The sequence below is a fragment of the Zeus faber genome (assembly GCF_960531495.2).
Source record: "Zeus faber genome assembly, chromosome: 11".
In the NCBI taxonomy this organism is placed as follows: domain Eukaryota; kingdom Metazoa; phylum Chordata; class Actinopteri; order Zeiformes; family Zeidae; genus Zeus; species Zeus faber.
Genome location: NC_137205.1, coordinates 18,416,244 through 18,434,944, shown reverse-complemented (window position 1 = coordinate 18,434,944; position 18,701 = coordinate 18,416,244). Strand labels below are relative to the sequence as shown.

General features: G+C 47.7%; 2 protein-coding genes across 4 annotated transcripts in view; one reads left to right on the top strand and one right to left on the bottom strand.

Annotated features, from left to right (window-relative positions):
• Positions 1-97: 97 nt before the first annotated feature.
• On the bottom strand, positions 98-1,369 carry rasd2a (RASD family member 2a; the record flags this gene model as incomplete). Its single annotated transcript, XM_080008822.1, has 2 exons — positions 737-1,369; positions 98-621 (listed from the first exon to the last, which is right to left on the bottom strand). Exons 1-2 carry the CDS (start codon positions 1,362-1,364, stop codon positions 98-100), a joined length of 1,152 nt encoding a protein of 383 aa, XP_079864948.1. The 5' UTR covers positions 1,365-1,369.
• Positions 1,370-6,200: 4,831 nt separating this feature from the next.
• epn3a (epsin 3a) overlaps positions 6,201-18,701 on the top strand; it is a 12,860-nt gene continuing 359 nt past the window's right edge. Inside the window, exons 1-11 of one of the 3 annotated variants that reach the window (XM_080009312.1) lie at positions 6,201-6,478; positions 8,865-9,656; positions 13,146-13,264; positions 13,970-14,047; positions 14,570-14,659; positions 15,219-15,302; positions 15,492-15,621; positions 15,857-16,003; positions 16,120-16,215; positions 16,298-16,534; positions 16,649-18,701. The exon at positions 16,649-18,701 is cut by the window's right edge and continues 359 nt beyond it. In XM_080009312.1, coding sequence (XP_079865438.1) covers positions 9,059-9,656; positions 13,146-13,264; positions 13,970-14,047; positions 14,570-14,659; positions 15,219-15,302; positions 15,492-15,621; positions 15,857-16,003; positions 16,120-16,215; positions 16,298-16,534; positions 16,649-16,941 — 1,872 coding nt within the window. In that variant the 5' untranslated portion in view covers positions 6,201-6,478; positions 8,865-9,058 and the 3' untranslated portion in view covers positions 16,942-18,701. Of the gene's footprint in view, positions 6,479-8,864; positions 9,657-13,145; positions 13,265-13,969; positions 14,048-14,569; positions 14,660-15,218; positions 15,303-15,491; positions 15,622-15,856; positions 16,004-16,119; positions 16,216-16,297 lie in introns of all 3 variants that reach the window. The other 2 variants (XM_080009311.1, XM_080009310.1) reach the window with 2 other exon arrangements.

Sequence of the window (18,701 nt, the reverse complement as noted above, 5' to 3'; positions counted from 1 at the left end):
ATGCACCGGTCCAGCCAGATGCTAGAGGAGTATAACTCCTTACATCATATGATATTGTAGCATACTACTACAATGTGTTTTTGGGAAGCGTCACAATTCATTGAATCTGACACTTCCCAGGTTTGCTCTGCCTAGTGCTTGATCCAAGCACCAGGCGCAGGTCGCTGTTGAAGCTTGGCCGACGCGCCAGAGGACAGACCGCGAGCCCTGGTCCTCTGGTCTCTCTCCTGTCCCTGGTCCTGATCCCGTGGTCCCTCTGGTCCGTGCACAGAGACTGGTAGGTGGGCATGGATAGCGTCTGGTGCTGGGTGGGCTGGACCTCCTCGGGCAGTCCGCCCAGTGAGACCAGCGCCCGGAACATCTCCTCCAGTCCCGTCGCGTCTTTGGCAGATGTTTCAAAGTAGGCGGCCCCCTCGCCGAGACCTTCACTGACCTCTGCACGACTAACGACTCGCCCCGCACCCACATCTGCCTTGTTCCCACATATGACAATCGGCACCCTGGAGCTGTCCTTTAACTTCATCAACTTGGTCTTGGAAGACTTGACCTCTGCACGTAAATTGCGCATCTCCCGGAACGAATCCCTGTCATCCAGGCTGAAGGCCAGCAGGAAGATGTCACCTGGCAATGAAAAGAAAATGCACATTTAGACCATGACGTCATTGGGAGAATGATATTTTACTTCAAATTTACCATCCGTTTGGATTGAAAATGCTTTTTGGTCAATGGTCCTTACCCGTCAGGATGGACAGCCTCCGTTTCGCCGGGAACTCCCTCTCCCTCGCAGCGTCCAGGAGGTCGACCTGGTACACCTCTCCTCGGATGCGGTACACCTTTCGGTGGAAGTCCTCATCCGTGGGCACGTGGTTCCTCTCAAAGTCCTTCCCCAAGAACCGCAGGAGGATGTTGCTTTTGCCAACTTTGGGCGCGCCGAGAACGACGATGCGCCGACAGTTCCTGGGCTTGGCCTGCGGCCAGAGGGGCGGCGGGGCCGGGCTGTCGCGCGTCTCCCCGCCAAATGACGGCTTGGGCGGGTGTCGCTGATCGATCGCGCTCGGGGGTGGGGATCCACCTGTCTTCTCCTGGTGTCTCCATCGCGCCCGGGCGGTCTTGATGATGCCGGCGCCGGCCTTGGATAGACCGGACACCCTCACGCCGGAGTTCGGTGCGGGCGGTTTGTTGCGGAGACCCCCGCGCACGGGGCTCGGCGACGGGGAGGACTTAGGGCACACGCCGGCGTTTTTTGGAGGCCGCGGGGCTTTCTTCCCGGCGCCGGCCGCCGCGCGCAACTGCCGGTGCCCGGAGCCGGACTCGGGGGCGCCGCTGACGGAGAGGTACGCCTTCTCGTTTGCGTTCGCCTCCATTTTCAGAGCATCTCCCGGGGTTCGTGACCGGCGCACTCGTCTCTGCGTGTCTGCGCTCGAACGGCTCCGAGCGGCCCCTCTTATACCAGGCGCGCACGTCAGGCGCGGACACTGCGTCACAGAGATCCACATGTAAACCGCGCTCCTTTTATAGCGTCTTACGCCAATACACGTTTCATTCCCATTGGTTTGGGCTCTCCGCTGCGGCTCTGTTCACGAGGCTCGTCCTGTCCGATAAATGGCACACGCCTCATTCTTCGATCTAAATGGAATTTATTTATGCGTTATTAGGGTTCGCTGTAAGACCTTCACCAAGAATACTAGAAATCAAGCCAAATTCCGCAAGCATATGTGGGGGGAAATGTCTAAAGCATATGAGCAAAAAATAAATAAATGGAATGAGAAATGTATAATTGCTGTTAAGAATGGTGAGTCTTTATTTACCCCCCCCCCCCCCCCCCCCATTTACAGCCTTTGGCACTTTATAATCTGGTGTGGCGCGTGCATGATATTTTTTGTAATTTGCTGTACCAATAATAAAAAATAAAAAAAAATTGGAACACTGGGTGGAAAAGTCACACAGTCTGTTCCAGTTGTGAGTGTTATTTCACAAGTACGAACTGTTCTGGTTGTTCCAAAGCCCATTTGGCTCCTTCAGCTCGGCAATGCTCTGCTGTGAAGAGGCAACAGCTCGTTTGGTGCCCTATGAATCACCAGCTACAATAGAATGATCCCGATTCTCTTTATTACAAAATATATTTTCATAATACTTCGTTATTTTGAAAAATGATACGTATGTAATAAATTTGCGCTTCACAATCTAAATTACATTTATAGTTTTAGGCAACTGTCCCGGCACCCAACACAACAACAATTTCGCTTTTTCTGGGATTTTCTGTTAATTTATTGACTGAATGGCATTTTTCTTTTCAAATAAACCGTTTCCCCCAACATACCAAAATATCTGTTCGGCAGGTACGGTCAATGCATCCATCACGTGAGTGATGAAAAACAATCCTGGATCTCTGACCTTGGTAAGAATAGATGAAATAAAATTAAAAGGATGACTTGTTGGTTGAGCCAGAGGTTTTTGAGATGCAGGGCTATTATGGAGACAGGAACCTTGCCAAAGGAGGGAGAGGTTATTTTAGGCCAACCTCTATTGAACAACGCGTTTCTCTTTCTTTTCCAAGGGCACTTTGGATGAAAAGGAGGCCACATAACTGCACAAATGCTATTGGCTGGTGTATCTGGTATGTGGATGCCATGGAGACCGCATTTTGTCAGACACTTGTCTTCTGAGTGTTGCGGGGAACGCTTCACGATGGAAAAGGATTGTATTGCGAAAACCTCCCCTCACCTTTTGGGAAGAAAATGTGTTCATTTATTCATTGAATTAATTGATCATGTCGGAGATTTCACTGGTAAGAATCTTGTGGAAAAAAAGGGAATTATAGAATCTATTATATAATATAATATACTACTACACCAACAGAGTAACAATATAATACACACACACACACACACACACACACACACACACACACGTATGTGTGTGTGTGTGTGTGTGTGTGACAAATAAACCTCTTGAATCTTGAATATATGTATAAATCAAAGCTGCGGATGTGTGGATGAAAAAAAAATAATCTGTGTGTGTGTGTGTGTGTGTTATATTGTAACTCTGTTGGTGTAGTCGTATATTATATAATATAATACATTCTATAATTCCCCTTTTTTCCACAAGATTTTCTCCATGGAAATCTTCGACACGAGCAATTAATTCAACGAATAAATGAAGACATTTCCTCTCCCAAAACGTGAGGAGAGGTTTTCGCCACGCAATCCTTTTCCATCCTTCTCCCTCGCCACAACGACACTTTTAAGACGAACCCGCCAGAGGGCGGCAAAGCGATACAGGTCGAGAAGAAGTACAGCGTGGCCTCAAGCTGTTTTATTCCCTCTCACCACACACACACATGCATGCACCAGGGCTCCAATCTAACAAGCAGGGGTGTTTTCTCCGTTACATTTTATTTACATTTTTTACAAAAAAATAAAAATAAAATCGGCCTCCGTATCCATATGCTCGCTTAAACTCATGTCTTTTTTCTTTTTTTTTTTAAAGCCCTTGGTCACATTACAGTCTGAAAGTGCTTCACTGCGCTTGCCTTCACTGCTCACACGCAGTGGTTTTTGGGGATGGGGCGCTCATCCACACATGCACCGCTTTGGTTTCCTTATCACTGTGACGTCATGGAAGTACTGTGCTGCAGTTGTACCTGGTGTTTCTGAGCGTGTATTCCACCCCCCCACCCCCCCCCATCCCGTCCCTTCCTGCCCACCAGACCTTGCCAGCGTGCGCCACCCCCCTCCCTCTGCAATAACACCAGACCGCCTTTGTTGGGACACAAAGAATATCCACTGTTTTAGGGGAAATAGACATTGGTGGAGGGAGAGAGAGAGAGAGAGAGAGAGAGAGAGACTCTTTTTTTTTTTTTTTTTTTTACTTCTAAGGTTCCTTTATTTTCAGTTAGTCATGTCACAGAAAGTTGATTACGAGGGAACCAAAAAAAAAAAAAAGTATATATATATATATATAGACAAACCATAGGAAAACACAGGTCAGTACAGATTATAGATATTTCTCTTCAGAGATAACTAGGTACGCAGAAAGGGAGAGAGTGAGGGAGAGAGGGAGGGAGAGAGGGAGGGAGGGGACTAAAGTTAGAATTTACACAACTCGAGATAAAGTAACAAGGAGAGGAGCTGTGACTCTCACACACACACACACACACACACACACACACACACACACACAAAGTTATCAATCAATGTACGGGAAAAAGCTCGTCCCATTCTTTATTTAATTCTCCTTCTCCGCCATTTGGTTGAATTTGGTTTCTTTCCGCAGCGCTCCATTGTTTGCTCCAGTCCATTGTTGTTTCAAGGTGGAGCAGCTGGTATTTCCTGAATATCCTGCTCGCTCCTGTCGAAGATCATGTGATCAGCTCTCGCAGGTTGGGCCTCTGGGTGAGGGAAAGCCTTTAGTGCCCTTTCCCATAAATTCTCCGTATCATTTCTGCTTTTTAATTAGGACATTAGTTAATGGATTAGGCTTGATTGGGTAAAAAAACAACAGCAACATTTTTTAAGAAGAATTTTTTGATGAACGAAGCACATATGACTGACATGTTTCCCCCGGGTAAGAAAAGACAAAGATGCAGGTTTGTATTATTCATAAGTATGTGACATAAAACAACCCATTTGTTTCAATAAATAAGTAAAGACGGAGTAAGGACCTAATGATGAGATGATGAGGCTGCACGAAAGGAAGTGGGATGACGCTTTCTGGGAATCTGACAACAAACAAACCAATACCATTGGTAGTGGAGTGGAGTAAATGTGTTCTGCGCTGCGGACCCCCTGCAATTACGCGGAATAGCCTTAATGGGGCTGTAGACCCGGGTTTGGGGAACCCAGGGCCCTGTCACGCTTACACCAGCCGCCGTGAAAAGCGGAGCTGCGTTTCTGATCCCGGCCCTCCCTCCAACACTTGCTCCAGATTTTGAAACGCTGGAAGGCGTATTTCCAAAATTTCAAAGGGAGAAGAAGGAGAATCTTTAATCGTCGCACAGGCCAGCTGATCCCCTCTGCAGCCATGCATTGGGCTAACACAGTTGGCACGGGCACCACCTTGGTACTGGGAACACAAGGATGAAATTGGTATTGACCATCTCGTCTGAATCCGGGCGAGATAGACCACACGCAAATTGATCCCCCCAAAGGACTACTGGATTGATATCCTAACCCTAACCAAGCTGTTGTTATGCTGCCTTCCAACGATAACGTAAATCGATAAATCCTAGTCCATAGTCCCCGCTTCTCAGCTAAATGTGTTCGATTGTCTTTTATGTTTCGGGAAAACACGGATGCCCGGCGCGATGTTGTGTTTATGGGTTAGGCTTTCGAATTCTGTAAGCACCATTACAGGAGATACAAGTGCAGAGTAGTTCAAATCGAAGTTAGTTTTGCTGTATTATCCCAAACACTACCTCACTCCATTCACATTCACATGCCACTTTAATTCCCATGCCACTTTAATGCACATATCTGTACATACATAGGCATATTCCCTCTATCTATTCCATTTTATTTTTATTGTATTTTATTCTATATATTTTTATTTTATTCTATAAGTATCAGTTAGTCGGAGTCAGTTAGTCGGCCTATTAGAAAGACATTTTTTATTTGTATTTTTTCCTAGGACATATTGTGTGCTGTCACCGGGTGCGTTGCATCACATTTCACTGCATATATGTGTGAAAGTATGTATATGTATGTGACGAATAAAAAATCTTGAATCTTGAATCTAGACGTGTGTTCTAATAGTAATAAAAAAAAAGCAACAACAATAATTATAATAATAATAACAGAAATAACTTAATGGCGTATGCTGCCACGTGGCTGGCGTGGTCAGGTCTGTTATTTTCAGAAAACCCCATCTGGGAATTTTCCAACTTTTTCCAATCGGGGGGGGGGGGGGGGGGGGGGGGGGGGAGCGGACCGATTTGTCCGACGTCCGCCGCCTTCGACGGATCGCCGCGCCCCTCCGGCAGCGAGCGAGTTAAGTGTGACTCTGCGCCCCCCCCCCTCCCTCCCTCCCTCCCTCCCCCCCTCTCTCTCCCTCCCTCCCCCCCCTCTCTCTCCCTCCCTCCCCCGGACCGTCCCACCATGACGTCATCCGAGGGGGGCGGAGCCACCCTGTTCCCCGCACCGTCCACTGTTATTCTACCGCGACCGCACCAGCAAGTTGGGCGCGGGGCGGAAAGTCGCCGCCGCGCGTTTTACTTCGGAGGGGGCCGAGCGCACCCAGCGCCTTTTTCCTTCTCGTTGATCGGATCATTTCTTTCTCCCATCCTATTTTCTAGTATTTCTTTGTTGTTGTTTTTTTTTTGTTTTTTTTTTTTGTTTTTTTTCTTCCTACCCCCTCCGTCCCACCACCGCCACCACCACCACCACCCCCCCACCCCATCACCCCATCACCCCGGAGGATGTCGAAAGGAGGCGTTTCCTGCGTGGAAAGAGTCCCCGAGTTGGGACGCGCGACGTCGGAGGTAAACCTGCGGATCGTCCGGTGTGATCGCCGTGATTCATTAGTGTTCATTATTTGTGTGTGTGTGTGTGCGTGTGTGTGTGTGTGTGTGTGTGTGTGTGTGTGATTGTCGGAAGGTAGTTCAGTCCCAACTTTAGGAGTCAAGAGCTGAGTCACCGCTGTCGGATCGCTTCATTTGACGCAACGTGCGCTGTGGGTTCATTCCCTTTGGGACAATAAAAGCGTTTCAAGATACTTTCATGTAGTAGTTGATTATTATTATTATTACTGTTATTATTATTATTACTATTATTATTATGAGACACATTTGTAATATACGGGCTTTGTCATTAATAAAAGGCTACATGCTGAAACACTCTAGGGCCCAGTTCCAATTTTCGTAGCATATAATTGTCACTTTAGGCCCTTTGACAGTGCAGATATTTGGAAATCAATATTAGAGAAACCACTTTAATCACTTATTATTCAACAGGAAACTATTGTGACCTCAGTCACAGTAGTTCAAGGGCACCACCATCCACTGCTCTCGCCCATGGATATTGTGTGTGTGTGTGTGTGTGTGTGTGTGTGTGTTGTGTGTGCGCGCGCGGTTTAAAGGACAACACACCTGAACACCCAGCAGCATTAATAGGACATTGGGTTCGCCAGGACACATTTAAACTTTTAAATCTACATAATCCCAAACTAATCTTGTTTGTAAAGGCTATATAAAACACCTTTGCCTGTGTGTGTGTGTGTGTGTGTGTGTGTGTGTGTGTGTGTGTGTGTGTGTGTGTGTGTGTGCGTGTGTGTGTGTGTGTGTGTGTGTGTGTGTGTCCCCTTTTCCATCATCCCTCACATCTGGGAGTTTGTGAATGGGTGTCTGCATGGAGCTTCAGTGGAGATGCTCTGCAAAGCTCTAGCCTGGCCCCTTAATAATTTATGAAGTGTGAATGCGACCATAATGGAAGCATCTAGAATCGGAATCTACTTAATCTGAATCAGTCCGGAGGCCCAATGCAATCTTCCCCTCACTCATCCCTCCATATGTCCCTCAGAATTCCTTCAGTTAGTTGCGATGACACTTTTTTTTTTAGTGGATATCCCATGCATGCGCCATTTCAGACTGAGCCTGCGCTCTGCAGTTGATTCACGAAACACTCTGCAACGACAGTTACATGTACCATAAAAATATAGTTGGCAAGCAGCTGTGTGCGCTGTTGCTTTTAAGTATAAGGTCAGCTGTTGTGCTAAAATAATTTTTCGTTTTGGCTATTCCTGCTCATGACTACACTATTACCGTTCTTGTAATTGGAATATAAATAGACAAATCAAGGGTATTTTAAAGTACCCTTTTTTGTCTATGAGCCTTGTGTCAGGCCTATATTTAATCAGAAGAACCACGTTTTAGTCCTCGTGGTTTAAACACAATATACCTGGATCTGCTTTCTAGGTGACACTCACCATATTGATGTTCTGTAGCCTACATTTTGGGTTTGAAATCGCTCGGAAAGTCGGCGTCGTGGCCTTTTCTAGCAAAGGTACTGTCACCTCATCCCCATTCGGTTTTCGTAGATGCAAACGCACGTTTCAAAGGCTTATTCAGCGCCCGTGGGTGGATTCTGCACGGCTCTGCAGCTAAACGATTCGCTTAAAACGAGACTGAACTCGACCGGAGGTCAACCCTTCCACCAGCTTTCCAGTAACATAAGTAGTAATGTAAGTCTGTAAAGCAATTTACTGAACACCGCATTGGATAAACAAGTGTACTATTAGTAGAATGAAAGCTAAGTTTCTAGTATTCTAATGAATGAGTGTTTACATCTGACTAAGAGTTAAACTGGTTTGTCGCCTGGGGGCGTTTTGTTCATAGCTCCAATGCTTACAGGCCTTCTACCGCGGTGTGGTGATGCAATCAGGCTATAAAAACAACAAAAAAAAAAAGGGATGGGGAGGTCCCTCCCTTTGTGATAACACTTACAGAAAAAACCCAACCGGCAGATTTGGTATAGTTCCTACTTTCCATCCAGCTCTGAATGTAATATTTGCTTTGCAGTTTGAAAAGGAAAAACCCTCTCATGAAATTCCATTTTTGGGCAATGACCATAATCCCGTCAGAGATCCGGGGCGTACGGGCCCGCAGTTCGCAGCGGGGCTGTCGGATTCTCCCGAAGGAAAACCGAGCCCGGGTGTTGTGTTTCACATTTGCTGGGAGGCGCTGAGCGGAGCCCCTACATACCTTTAAAACCTGAATGGACAGCAGAGCGAGGGAGAGTTGAGTTGCAATAGCTTGGTTTGTTCCCAGTACTAGAAGGTGTTTCATTGGTAGTTCAAGCAGGTTTCCAGTTCTCTTTCTCCTTTCCACAATGAATTGATGATGAGTCTTACAGGTGCATTTCTTTTTCCAGCGGGAACGTACCGATGGATCTCACTGAACTCGTCAAGAGCAGCACAGCTTCGTAACGTATCTCCGCCGGACCCTTATCACTCGAGCTCATCTTTCCCGAAACCGACCGTCTTCCCTTCCCCTGGGAAAACAAAGCGGGGCCGACCGGCTGTTAGATTTCCACTCTAGACACTGTCGTCAAACCCTCCCGCCGCCATGCAGACCTCCTCGCTCCGCCGGCAGGTGAAAAACATGGTGAACAACTACACGGAGGCGGAGATCAAGGTGCGCGAGGCCACCTCCAACGACCCCTGGGGCCCGCCCAGCTCGCTCATGTCCGAGATCTCCGACCTGACCTTCAACGTGGTGGCCTTCACCGAGGTGATGGGCATGATCTGGAAGCGGCTCAACGACCACGGCAAAAACTGGCGCCACGTCTACAAGGCCCTGACGCTGCTGGACTACCTGGTCAAGACGGGCTCGGAGCGCGTGGCCCAGCAGTGTCGGGAGAACATCTACACCATCCAGACCCTGAGGGACTTCCAGTTCACCGACAGGGACGGGCGCGACCAGGGCGTCAACGTGCGGGAGAAGGCCAAGCAGCTGGTGACGCTGGTGCGGGACGAGGAGCGGCTGAAGCAGGAGCGGATGCAGGCGGTGAAGACCAAGGAGCGCATGGTGGGCGGCGCCGCGGCCATGGGCTCCGGGTCGCTGCCGCCCCCCTACCCGGGGCGCCGCACCAGCCAGCCCAGCATGACGGCGCTGTACGGAGACGACTTTGGCAGGTCCAGAGGGTCGCCGTCCTCCTACCACTGTAAGAAATATCGAAAGAAATGGAGGTGTTCATGCATGTGTACGTGTTGTCAGTAGTTGTGAATTATTATCATCTTTTTGCAAAAATACAAACTTATTTTCTCCCATTTGGGGCATTTTCGACCATGCACACCCAATACTTAGTACTTCTGTCAGCTTATGGTCTATTTTCATGACAAATCTATGCGTAAGAAAATCCAGTATTTAAACATGTCTCCATCTGTTTGATGCCACTCTTGTTAATTTATTAAGTTAAAGCAATTCGAAGTTTTGCCTTTTGGAGCTTTATCGTAGATACATACCCAGTTAAAACGACGCTTAATTTGTAACGGTGGCTAAGTGCTGCCCTCCCAGATGACAATATCTGAAGTTAATACATATCTCAACATCTCACGAATAAGAGATAGATTAATTGATTTGTTGATTAGTTGATTAACAAATTAATTGATTGGTTGACTTATCAATTCATTTGTGAATTGATTAATCGTTTAATTGCTTCATTGCTTGATTTATTGACTGATTTGTTGATTCATTTATTTGTTGATTGATCGATTGAAAACTGCAGGTTAAAGCAGGATTTTAAACAAGGAGATATGTGTATAGATGAATACACTGTTTTTTCAGCTACAGAAAGCATCTAAAAGCAACAATTTTAGGACAAAGCTCCTTGACGTTGACGCAGGTGGTTCGTCGACAGTCAATGGGTTTAAACCGGCCGTTAGAACTTCCCGGCTGTTTATTTCTTTTTAATTCAGAGGTTCACAGAAACAGTTAGTTCATTTCGGTCCCGTGGATAGTGGGACATCTGCATTCCCCTCATTCCCCGTTTGCAGTCACGTCAGCTAAACTGGAACGACAATGGAGGCGAGCGACCCCATTTTTTTTTTTGTCTTTCTGCCGCTCAGACGAAACCAGGTCTGGGCACCGTGTTCAGCGGTGGATAACAATTATGCTACAGCAGTGAGTTTGGCTCAGCCACTAAATAATAGGGGAGACCCATAGGGTCAATGGGTTAATGGTCTTGTAAGAGCGAATTCCAGTGCTTTATTAGCTAATAATTATGTAGTAATGCCACAACGGATGCTGTTATCATTATCAGTATCATTCCTTTCTCGTGTTTGTGCGACATTCTTTCGGTGCCAGAGAGCCAAATATCACAGCAGGAGATATTTTACTTTAAACCGCTTCCAAACTCTGCACCCCCCCCCCCACCCTCCCCCCCATAGTGCATTAACCACTAGACATAAAGAGACGTCTGAAGAGTCAAAAAATGAAATCATCATTAAAATCTGAATTGATTGTTTTTATGCCCAGGGGTTTTTTGGGGGGGGGGGGGGGGGGGGGTCAGAATATTGTGGCCCTCCCCCTGATCCCTGGTCCTGTACTGTTAACTGTTGCTCCGAGTCATAAATACACGATACACCACAAAAAGACACTTACCTCAAATCGCCATCATTCATCAAGAGTTCAAGCGAAAAGTCATTGGGATTTCACACTCGGGATTTCATGCACAACTCACTGTTTGGGATGAAAGTCACTCGGACCTATCTCAGATTGGCACACATCGAAAAGTGATTGTACCTCAATATATGGAAAAGGCTTTTTGTGCTGATTTTGTGGCTGTTTAGCGTGTTCCATGTATTTGAGCTAGGTCTATGTCTATGTCTAAGTCTAAAATCACCGTATTTCAGAATCATAAATGTTTTAATTTTGTATTTACATAAACAAAGTGTATTTCACGGTGATTATTGGTGCGTATCTACAGACTAGTATTTTAAAAAGCCTGACAGTCTGAGAAATAAATAATTAAAATAAAATAAATTAATACAAAAAAAAATCATTAGTTAAATATATAACACTTAAATAAACACTGATCAGTCAGAACATTAAAACCACCACTAATAATCCCGCTTGTGCGCCAAAACAGCCCTGTCCCGTTGAGACATGGACTCCTCAAGACCTCTGAAGGTGTCCTGTGGCATCTGGCACCAAGACGTTAGCAGCAGATCCTTTAAGTCCTGGAAGTTGTGAGGACCCCCATGGATCAGGCTTGTTGTTCCAGCACATCCTACAGATGCTCCATCGGATCGGACCCTCACCCCCACATGATGTAGAAGAAAACGTGATCCATCAGACCAGGCACCTTCTTCCATTGCTCCATGGTCCAGTTCTGATGCTCACATGTCCATTGTAGGTGCTTTCTGTTGTGGACAGGGGTCAACATGGACACTCTGACCGGTCTGTGGCTACACAGCCTCACACGCAGCTGTGATGCACTGTGTGTTCTGACACCTTTCTATCATAGCAGCATTAACTTTTTAAGAAATTTGTGCTACAGTAGCTCTTCTGTGGGATCAGACCAGACGGGCTGGACTTCACTCCCCACGTGCATCAATGAGCCTTGGGCAACCATGACCCTGTCACCGGTTCACCGGTTGTCCTTCCTTGGATCACTCTTGGTAGGTACTAACCACTGCATACCGAGAACACCCCACAAGATCTGTCGTTTTGGAGATGCTCTGACCCAGTCGTCTAACCATCACAATTTGGCCCTTGTCAAAGTGGCTCAGATCCTTACGCTTGCCCATTTTTCCTGCTTCCAACACATCACCTTCAAGAACTGACTGTTCACTTGCTGCCTAATATATCCCACCACTTGACAGGTGCCATTGGAACAAGATGAGCAATGTTATTCACTTCCCCTGCCAGTGGTTGTGGCTGATCAGTGTATACACTTGTATGCAGGATGATTTGTACACCAACACTTTAGTACATGATTACTCTGGACAATAACTTTATCTATTATTGGGGATAAATGGTGATCCTCAAAATGTTAAGGAAGGGTCCGTGGGAGAGTTCATCTTGTTAAACAGTGGTGGAGCACGGGTTGGGGTCTCTGGTAGATGGAGCCGGTGGAGGTCGGGAGGTTGGCGGCAGCTAATCGCCGGCTGTGTTCCGGTCCCGGTGGGTCGCATTGAGGGGCATCACAGCGAAAGCGATCGGGTTCAGAGATCCCACTGTGCCGACGTGTGCCCCGCCGTCCTCTTTCAGCCCCGTCCGCCCCGAGCCGTGGCCCTGGCATCCAGACTGGTGCGCCGCCAACCTCCCACCATCCTGGACCTGGACCTGAGTCGTGGAACCTGGCCAGAATATTTGGGGTAGTAACATGGGCCTCCCTTCACCGCCCCCCCCCTTCTACCACACCAGCACTACAAACAGACACACCATTGTTCCCCTTTGTAGGCAGAGTCAGACAAACCGTGGCAAGCCATGCCAGCAAAGGCCCCGAAACAACAGGCAATGGAGCGCAGAATTAACATGCAATACCAGTGCCAGTCCCTTTCTACGCCCCGGTCCAAAATCCCCCACCCCCCCAAAAAAAACAGACCAGTAGTGTTGCTTCCTTGCTTTTTTCCGCCGCCTTTCTAAAATATTTACGCATTTTTAAATGTCCCCCCCTGCTCCCGTTTACCTCTTCCCCGTCCTTCAGCCTCGTCCTCCTCCCCCCGCCTTGCTCCGGACATGGAGCAGGCCCGGCCTCAGACCAGTGGGGAAGAGGAGCTACAGCTGCAGCTGGCCCTGGCCATGAGCCGTGAGGAGACTGAAAAGGTACCGCGCCCTGTCTTAGAAAAAGACACACACACAGACGCGACGCCCGACCCCCCCCGACAACACACACATACAAAAAAAACCAAAACAACACACAAACACCTCAGAGCAATCCTTTGATCCACATTAATACGTGAACTTAACATCTGTAAAAAAAAAAAATTAAAAAAAGAGGCTTCCTAGTCCCGCTGCTGACACCATACTGGGTAGGAATGTTGTAAACATGGCTCACTCCCACTTAGACGCTCCACATTACCCACTGTGCATTTTCCCCCAGAAGCCTCACAGGAAAGCATTATCATCCCCTCTTGCGTCCAGCGCGGTCATTAATGGTGCGCTGAGCGATCCGTGAGAGCGATGCTGTGATGCCCTAGACAGGATGTGTGCGCATTGATCCTCTCCTTGGCACGCCCCGGTCACAGCAAGGACGAGACTCTGCACAGCGTGCGCCAGTGAGGCGATGCTGCATGAAATGGAACGGCTCTGTCATCAAAGTCGTGATTTTTTTGTATTCCAAAATTATACATTAAGAACATGTTTTGATAAGTTGATCCACGCATGTACGGTATATTTAAATGTTTCTGTGCAGCTTGACGGGCATCGACCGTACCGGGATTTCCAAACGCTTGCAAGAATTGGGAATTGTCAGGCTTTAAAAGCTTAATTCCCTTTATTCCTCCTGCCGATTGACGGTATTTCATCCAGCCGCCTCCCCCGGTGGATATTGACGAGCAGACCCAGTTCCAGATCGCTATGAATCTCAGCCAGGAGGAGGCCCAGAAGGTACAGAAGGCCACGGATGCCGTCTCGCATGTCCCTGCCGCTCTTGGTGCTCTCTGCTAAAAAAAAACTAAAAAAAAAACCCTCAAATCTGGGCTCAGGCGTCGCTCACTTGTGGCGAAAGCCGCAGCATCTCTGCTGCACTAACATCTCTTTTTCCAGGTTTCACATAATGGCCTCCACCTCGGCCTCCACCTTCTTCTGTACCGATTGGAGACTAATTGGATATGGCTTCACCCTTCACTTCTGCTAAATACTAGTACTCTACCTCTTACCCTTTTAGATCAGTACTATGAGATTCTGAACTCTTGTGGTGTTTTTGGTAAAAACAAAAGCCATCAGAGGAGGGGAAGCGGGATTGGCCGTCCGTCCCCACCCGCTCTTGACTGTTTGGGTGGAAGGACCCGCAAAAGTGCCCCGGCATACAATGCCTTTCATCAGAACAGCAAAGTTGTTTTTTTTTTAAATTTCTATTGTCAGTGGTTGACTGATGGCGATTTCCTTTTTTGCTGATTGCGCTTACAGCCGGCCCCGCGTCCCCCCGCCGCCCTGGATATGGACGAGGAGACCCAGCTCCAGATCGCCCTGAGCCTGAGCAAGGAGGAGCACCAGCAGGTACCAACCCTCCGACTGCCACCGTGCGGGGCGGCGAAGGGAAAACAATCACCCTCAATCTGGAGCCTTGGAGCAGGCTTTCCCCTTTGTACCGTAGTCGTCGTTAACGCCCCTCACAAAAGGCCTCGAGAGCTGTCCATCCGATTCATTTTTTTTCGACTTTCCCTCGAAACCTTTGGCTTTCGTAGGGTGACAGTTACAACCCACCCTCCTCACTTAATGCCATTGCTCCTTCACACCCGTTATACTTCCCGGCTCCCTGGTTTCTTTCTCCTACTTTTCCAGAAGAGAACAATAAAACAGCTCAGTGACTTTAGTGAACTAAAAGCTTGGCTGCTCTTCAACTTCTTTGGCCCCAGAAATCCCCGGTTCAGGCCCCGCGCGCACATTCAGGTTCTTGGTTATTGCTTGTGTGACCAGACCGTGCATGCATGAGGAGAGCCTTGTGTCCGTGCGCTTTTCAGCGGTCCATTCATCTTGTATGCATAGTATGAGAGTTTTGCCCAAAGCGCCCGTGAGGCCCCACGGCGTGTGTCCATGTGTCTTGTCTTTCCCACAGGAGCAGCGCAGTCGCCAGGGAGACGAGTCACTGCTCCAGAAAGCTCTGGAGGAGAGCAAACGGGAAATGGAGGCTAAAGGCGGGGTATGAAGTGGTGACAACATCCATTTTCTTTTCGACAGATTTGACAAGATTTCTGACTCATACATACCGTCAGGTGTCGGATCATGCTTTTAAATATATTAAGTAGTCACAACAGGATTACACAGCAAAAATATAACGCAGAGGAGGGGTGTTCCAGCAATCTTGTTTTTCTTTTGTCCGCGGGTCCAGAATGCCTTCATGGACCTGGTAGATGTTTTCGCAGTGCCGTCAGACATGCCCCAAAGTCACACCCCCTGGGGTGAGGTCCAGCCCCAGGGCGCTGCTCGCGTGGCTCGCACAGATCCCTGGGACTCGCTTGGTGAGCCAGGATTTTGTACACGTCACATTTTACACAAGTGTCCCCACTAGATACACTATGATTTCACAATGCATTTCTGTGTTGGTCACTCCGCACGCACGCACGCACGCACGCACGCACGCACACACACACACAGTGTAAAAGCGACCAGCGTTAGTAAAATGTAATTGGCAGTAATAAAAAGGATCAAGACAGTAAACGCCACTCATCTATTTCCCCGCTCATCTGTAACCAGAAGGCAGCTCCAACGCCCACCGACTGGAAGCTCCGTGGATGGCGCCTCCGGCCTCGAGCAGCCCTGCACCGCCCTGGGAGCCCAACCAGCCCCCTGCCGAACCCTGGGACAACCCGCAGAACAATATTACCAGCCTCAACGCAGCAGGTAGAGCTTGACCCCCTCCGCCCTCCCTCCCTCCCTCCCCCAAACCCTGTTTCACACAGGCCTCCTAAATTTGACAGCGAAGTGATGAAATGATGTCATTCTGTGTGTCATTGCAGCCGCCTCAGGTGTAGATCCCTTTTCTACCCCAGCAGGAAGAGGCACTCCTCTGCCCCTAGCCACGGTACCTTCCGCTCGAGCGGGGAGCCCCTCAGGTAGAAAATGTTTCTTCGATCAAGGCTCCATATTTCCTCCGTCAGTTCGGACGCTGAACTTACTCAAATCCTCTCCTGGCAGATGGCGATCTTTTCGACGAGGCCATGGACGGAGGCCCGTTGAAAATAAACGGACGGGGCGAGCGCGGCGCCGAGCTCTTTGACCTGTCCCGCCTGGGGGAAAGCCTGGCCGCGCCGAGCCCCAGAACCTGCCAAATCCAAGAGGCCTTCCTGGGCCCCACCGCCGCCTCCCTGGTCAACCTGGACGTCCTGATCTCTGCCGATCCCCCCGCCAAAAACAAGAACCCCTTTCTATCAGGTAGATTCATCGAATGCCTCGGAGTGACGTCGTCGGCTGACGCGGGCCGCGACCTCGTTTTGAGCGGACGCGCCCACGACGTCTGCTCTTCTTGTTTTTCTTCTTCCTCTCCAGGTCTGAGTGCTCCGTCGCCCAACAATCCATTCCAAGCCGAGCAGCCCAAACTGACTCTGAATCAGATGTCTTCCACCTCCAGCTCCCCGGTACCGCCCGGTTCCTCTCTCCCGTACAGCGCCTCCTTACCCCTGCCTGTAAGCAACCAGCCGGCCAGCCTCCCCTCCTCCTTCACCCACCCCACCCAGTCTTTTCTGGAGCTACCGGGAAGCCTCCCACAGCCCCTGCTGCCCTTCTCCTCCACCAGCACTATGGGATCACAGTCCGAGCAGAGTCAGAACCCTTTTCTATGAGGACCAACCGGGCTGGACCAAAGGATGACGAGCTTTGGTTTTGTTCTTGGAGAAAAAAAACAAAAAACGAAGAAAACTATCCAAACGTAGACTGGACTGGTGTCCCCAGTGCTCAAATGGAAAATAATAATCTTTGTTTTTTTTTTTTTTTTTTGTTTTTTTAATATCTTGGCTATAATACTCTTAATCCTTAGGTCAATGCCATCCGACCTTTCTCATTATAGTAACAACCGAACTGGTTCCTTTCTTTTTTTACAGCGTGAGAGAAGACTTAATGGAGATAGTGCTTTTGATTCAGTGCAAAATCAGTTTCATAACAGTCCTCTTTGATGACGAGACATAATGTTCATTGACTTTTGGTACTAACCTCCAACCAAGCAAGCACATTTCAAGGACATTTTGATGGAACTGGCCTCGCATTTACTGGACAAGTATTTGCCACGGTTTCCTTACCAGTCAGCTGAACGGTGTGGTGTTTGTCGCGCTATCAAAGTAGATCCAGCACTGATCATCCACCAGATATACAGTACTTCTCATGTGATTGTCCACAACGCTCATAGGATGTGGCCCCACAGCTGATGAAATAGTTTATTATGAAAACAACATTAGCCATCGGTCAGGGTAGATATTTCAAGAGAAAGGAATGAGCTGCAGCGCCAACCCAGTGATTTGATGAGTACAACGACTAGGTTCGCATGAATGGATCCGATCTTGATATACGACGGGGGTTTTGAGGAATTTCAGCGCGGTTTAATGAATCGCCGAATGAACCAAACATTATCAAAAGGACTATGGTTGCTTCAGTTCATTGGGACCAGTGCAAAAGTTGAAAATGCATGAAACCTTGACTTTCCTTTTTTTTTTTTTTTTTTGCTGTTGATTGCTTGACAACCACTATCAAGAAATATAAGGTTAAGATAACAACACTGAAATTGTCCATTTGATTTTTATTGTTTTGTATTTTGTCACTGAATTATGCCCCCTGCTGGTGATTACTTGTCTGTGCCTTGCTTCTCCCGAGACGTATCAAAGAAAGATATGCTGTGACACGATCACTTATTTCCAAGTTAATGAGGATTCATTTACTGATAAACATTTTACTGGAACTTATTTATATCCTTGAATTGAAAGTGGAATTGTTTTAAAATTTGTTATTATTCAATTTTGTAGGTTTGTCCTTTCTATTTACACTGGCTCTTTCTCAATATATTCGTCCCTTGACAGTAAACTAATCAGTTATTAGTGAAGCCCAGAAAACTGCTTTTAAGGAATTTTACACAAATCATAATTTGCTATATAAATGTATTGCATCATCAAAAGGGATAAAGTATATTTAGTCATTTGTTGAAACAATTACAAATGTATTTATTGGATTGCCCATGTACTTCGAGTTCTACACTGACTGAATTCCCCTCCTCAGGTGAAGTTTGAGGCTTGAATTGAAAAGGATGGAGGGTAAGATTAAGGTGTGTAGCTTGGGGGATGGTCAAGGTGAGGTATAGGGATTAGTAAAGTGGAGCAGAGGTCACGGTCTGGACGATGGGTAGGTAATGCCGGATAAATGGAGGAAAGGATGAAATTAGTTTGGAAGAAATTATAAGACTATTCAGGAGAAAGCAGTCACAAGACAAGGAAAATGTCCCCGTCACACTGCTCTCAGAGCAGATTGTTGATGGGTGCGATAATGAGCGAGCTAAAGTGTTGCCAAAAATATCAGCAATAACAGAGGACTTAAATAGGTCGACCTAAATCACCACACT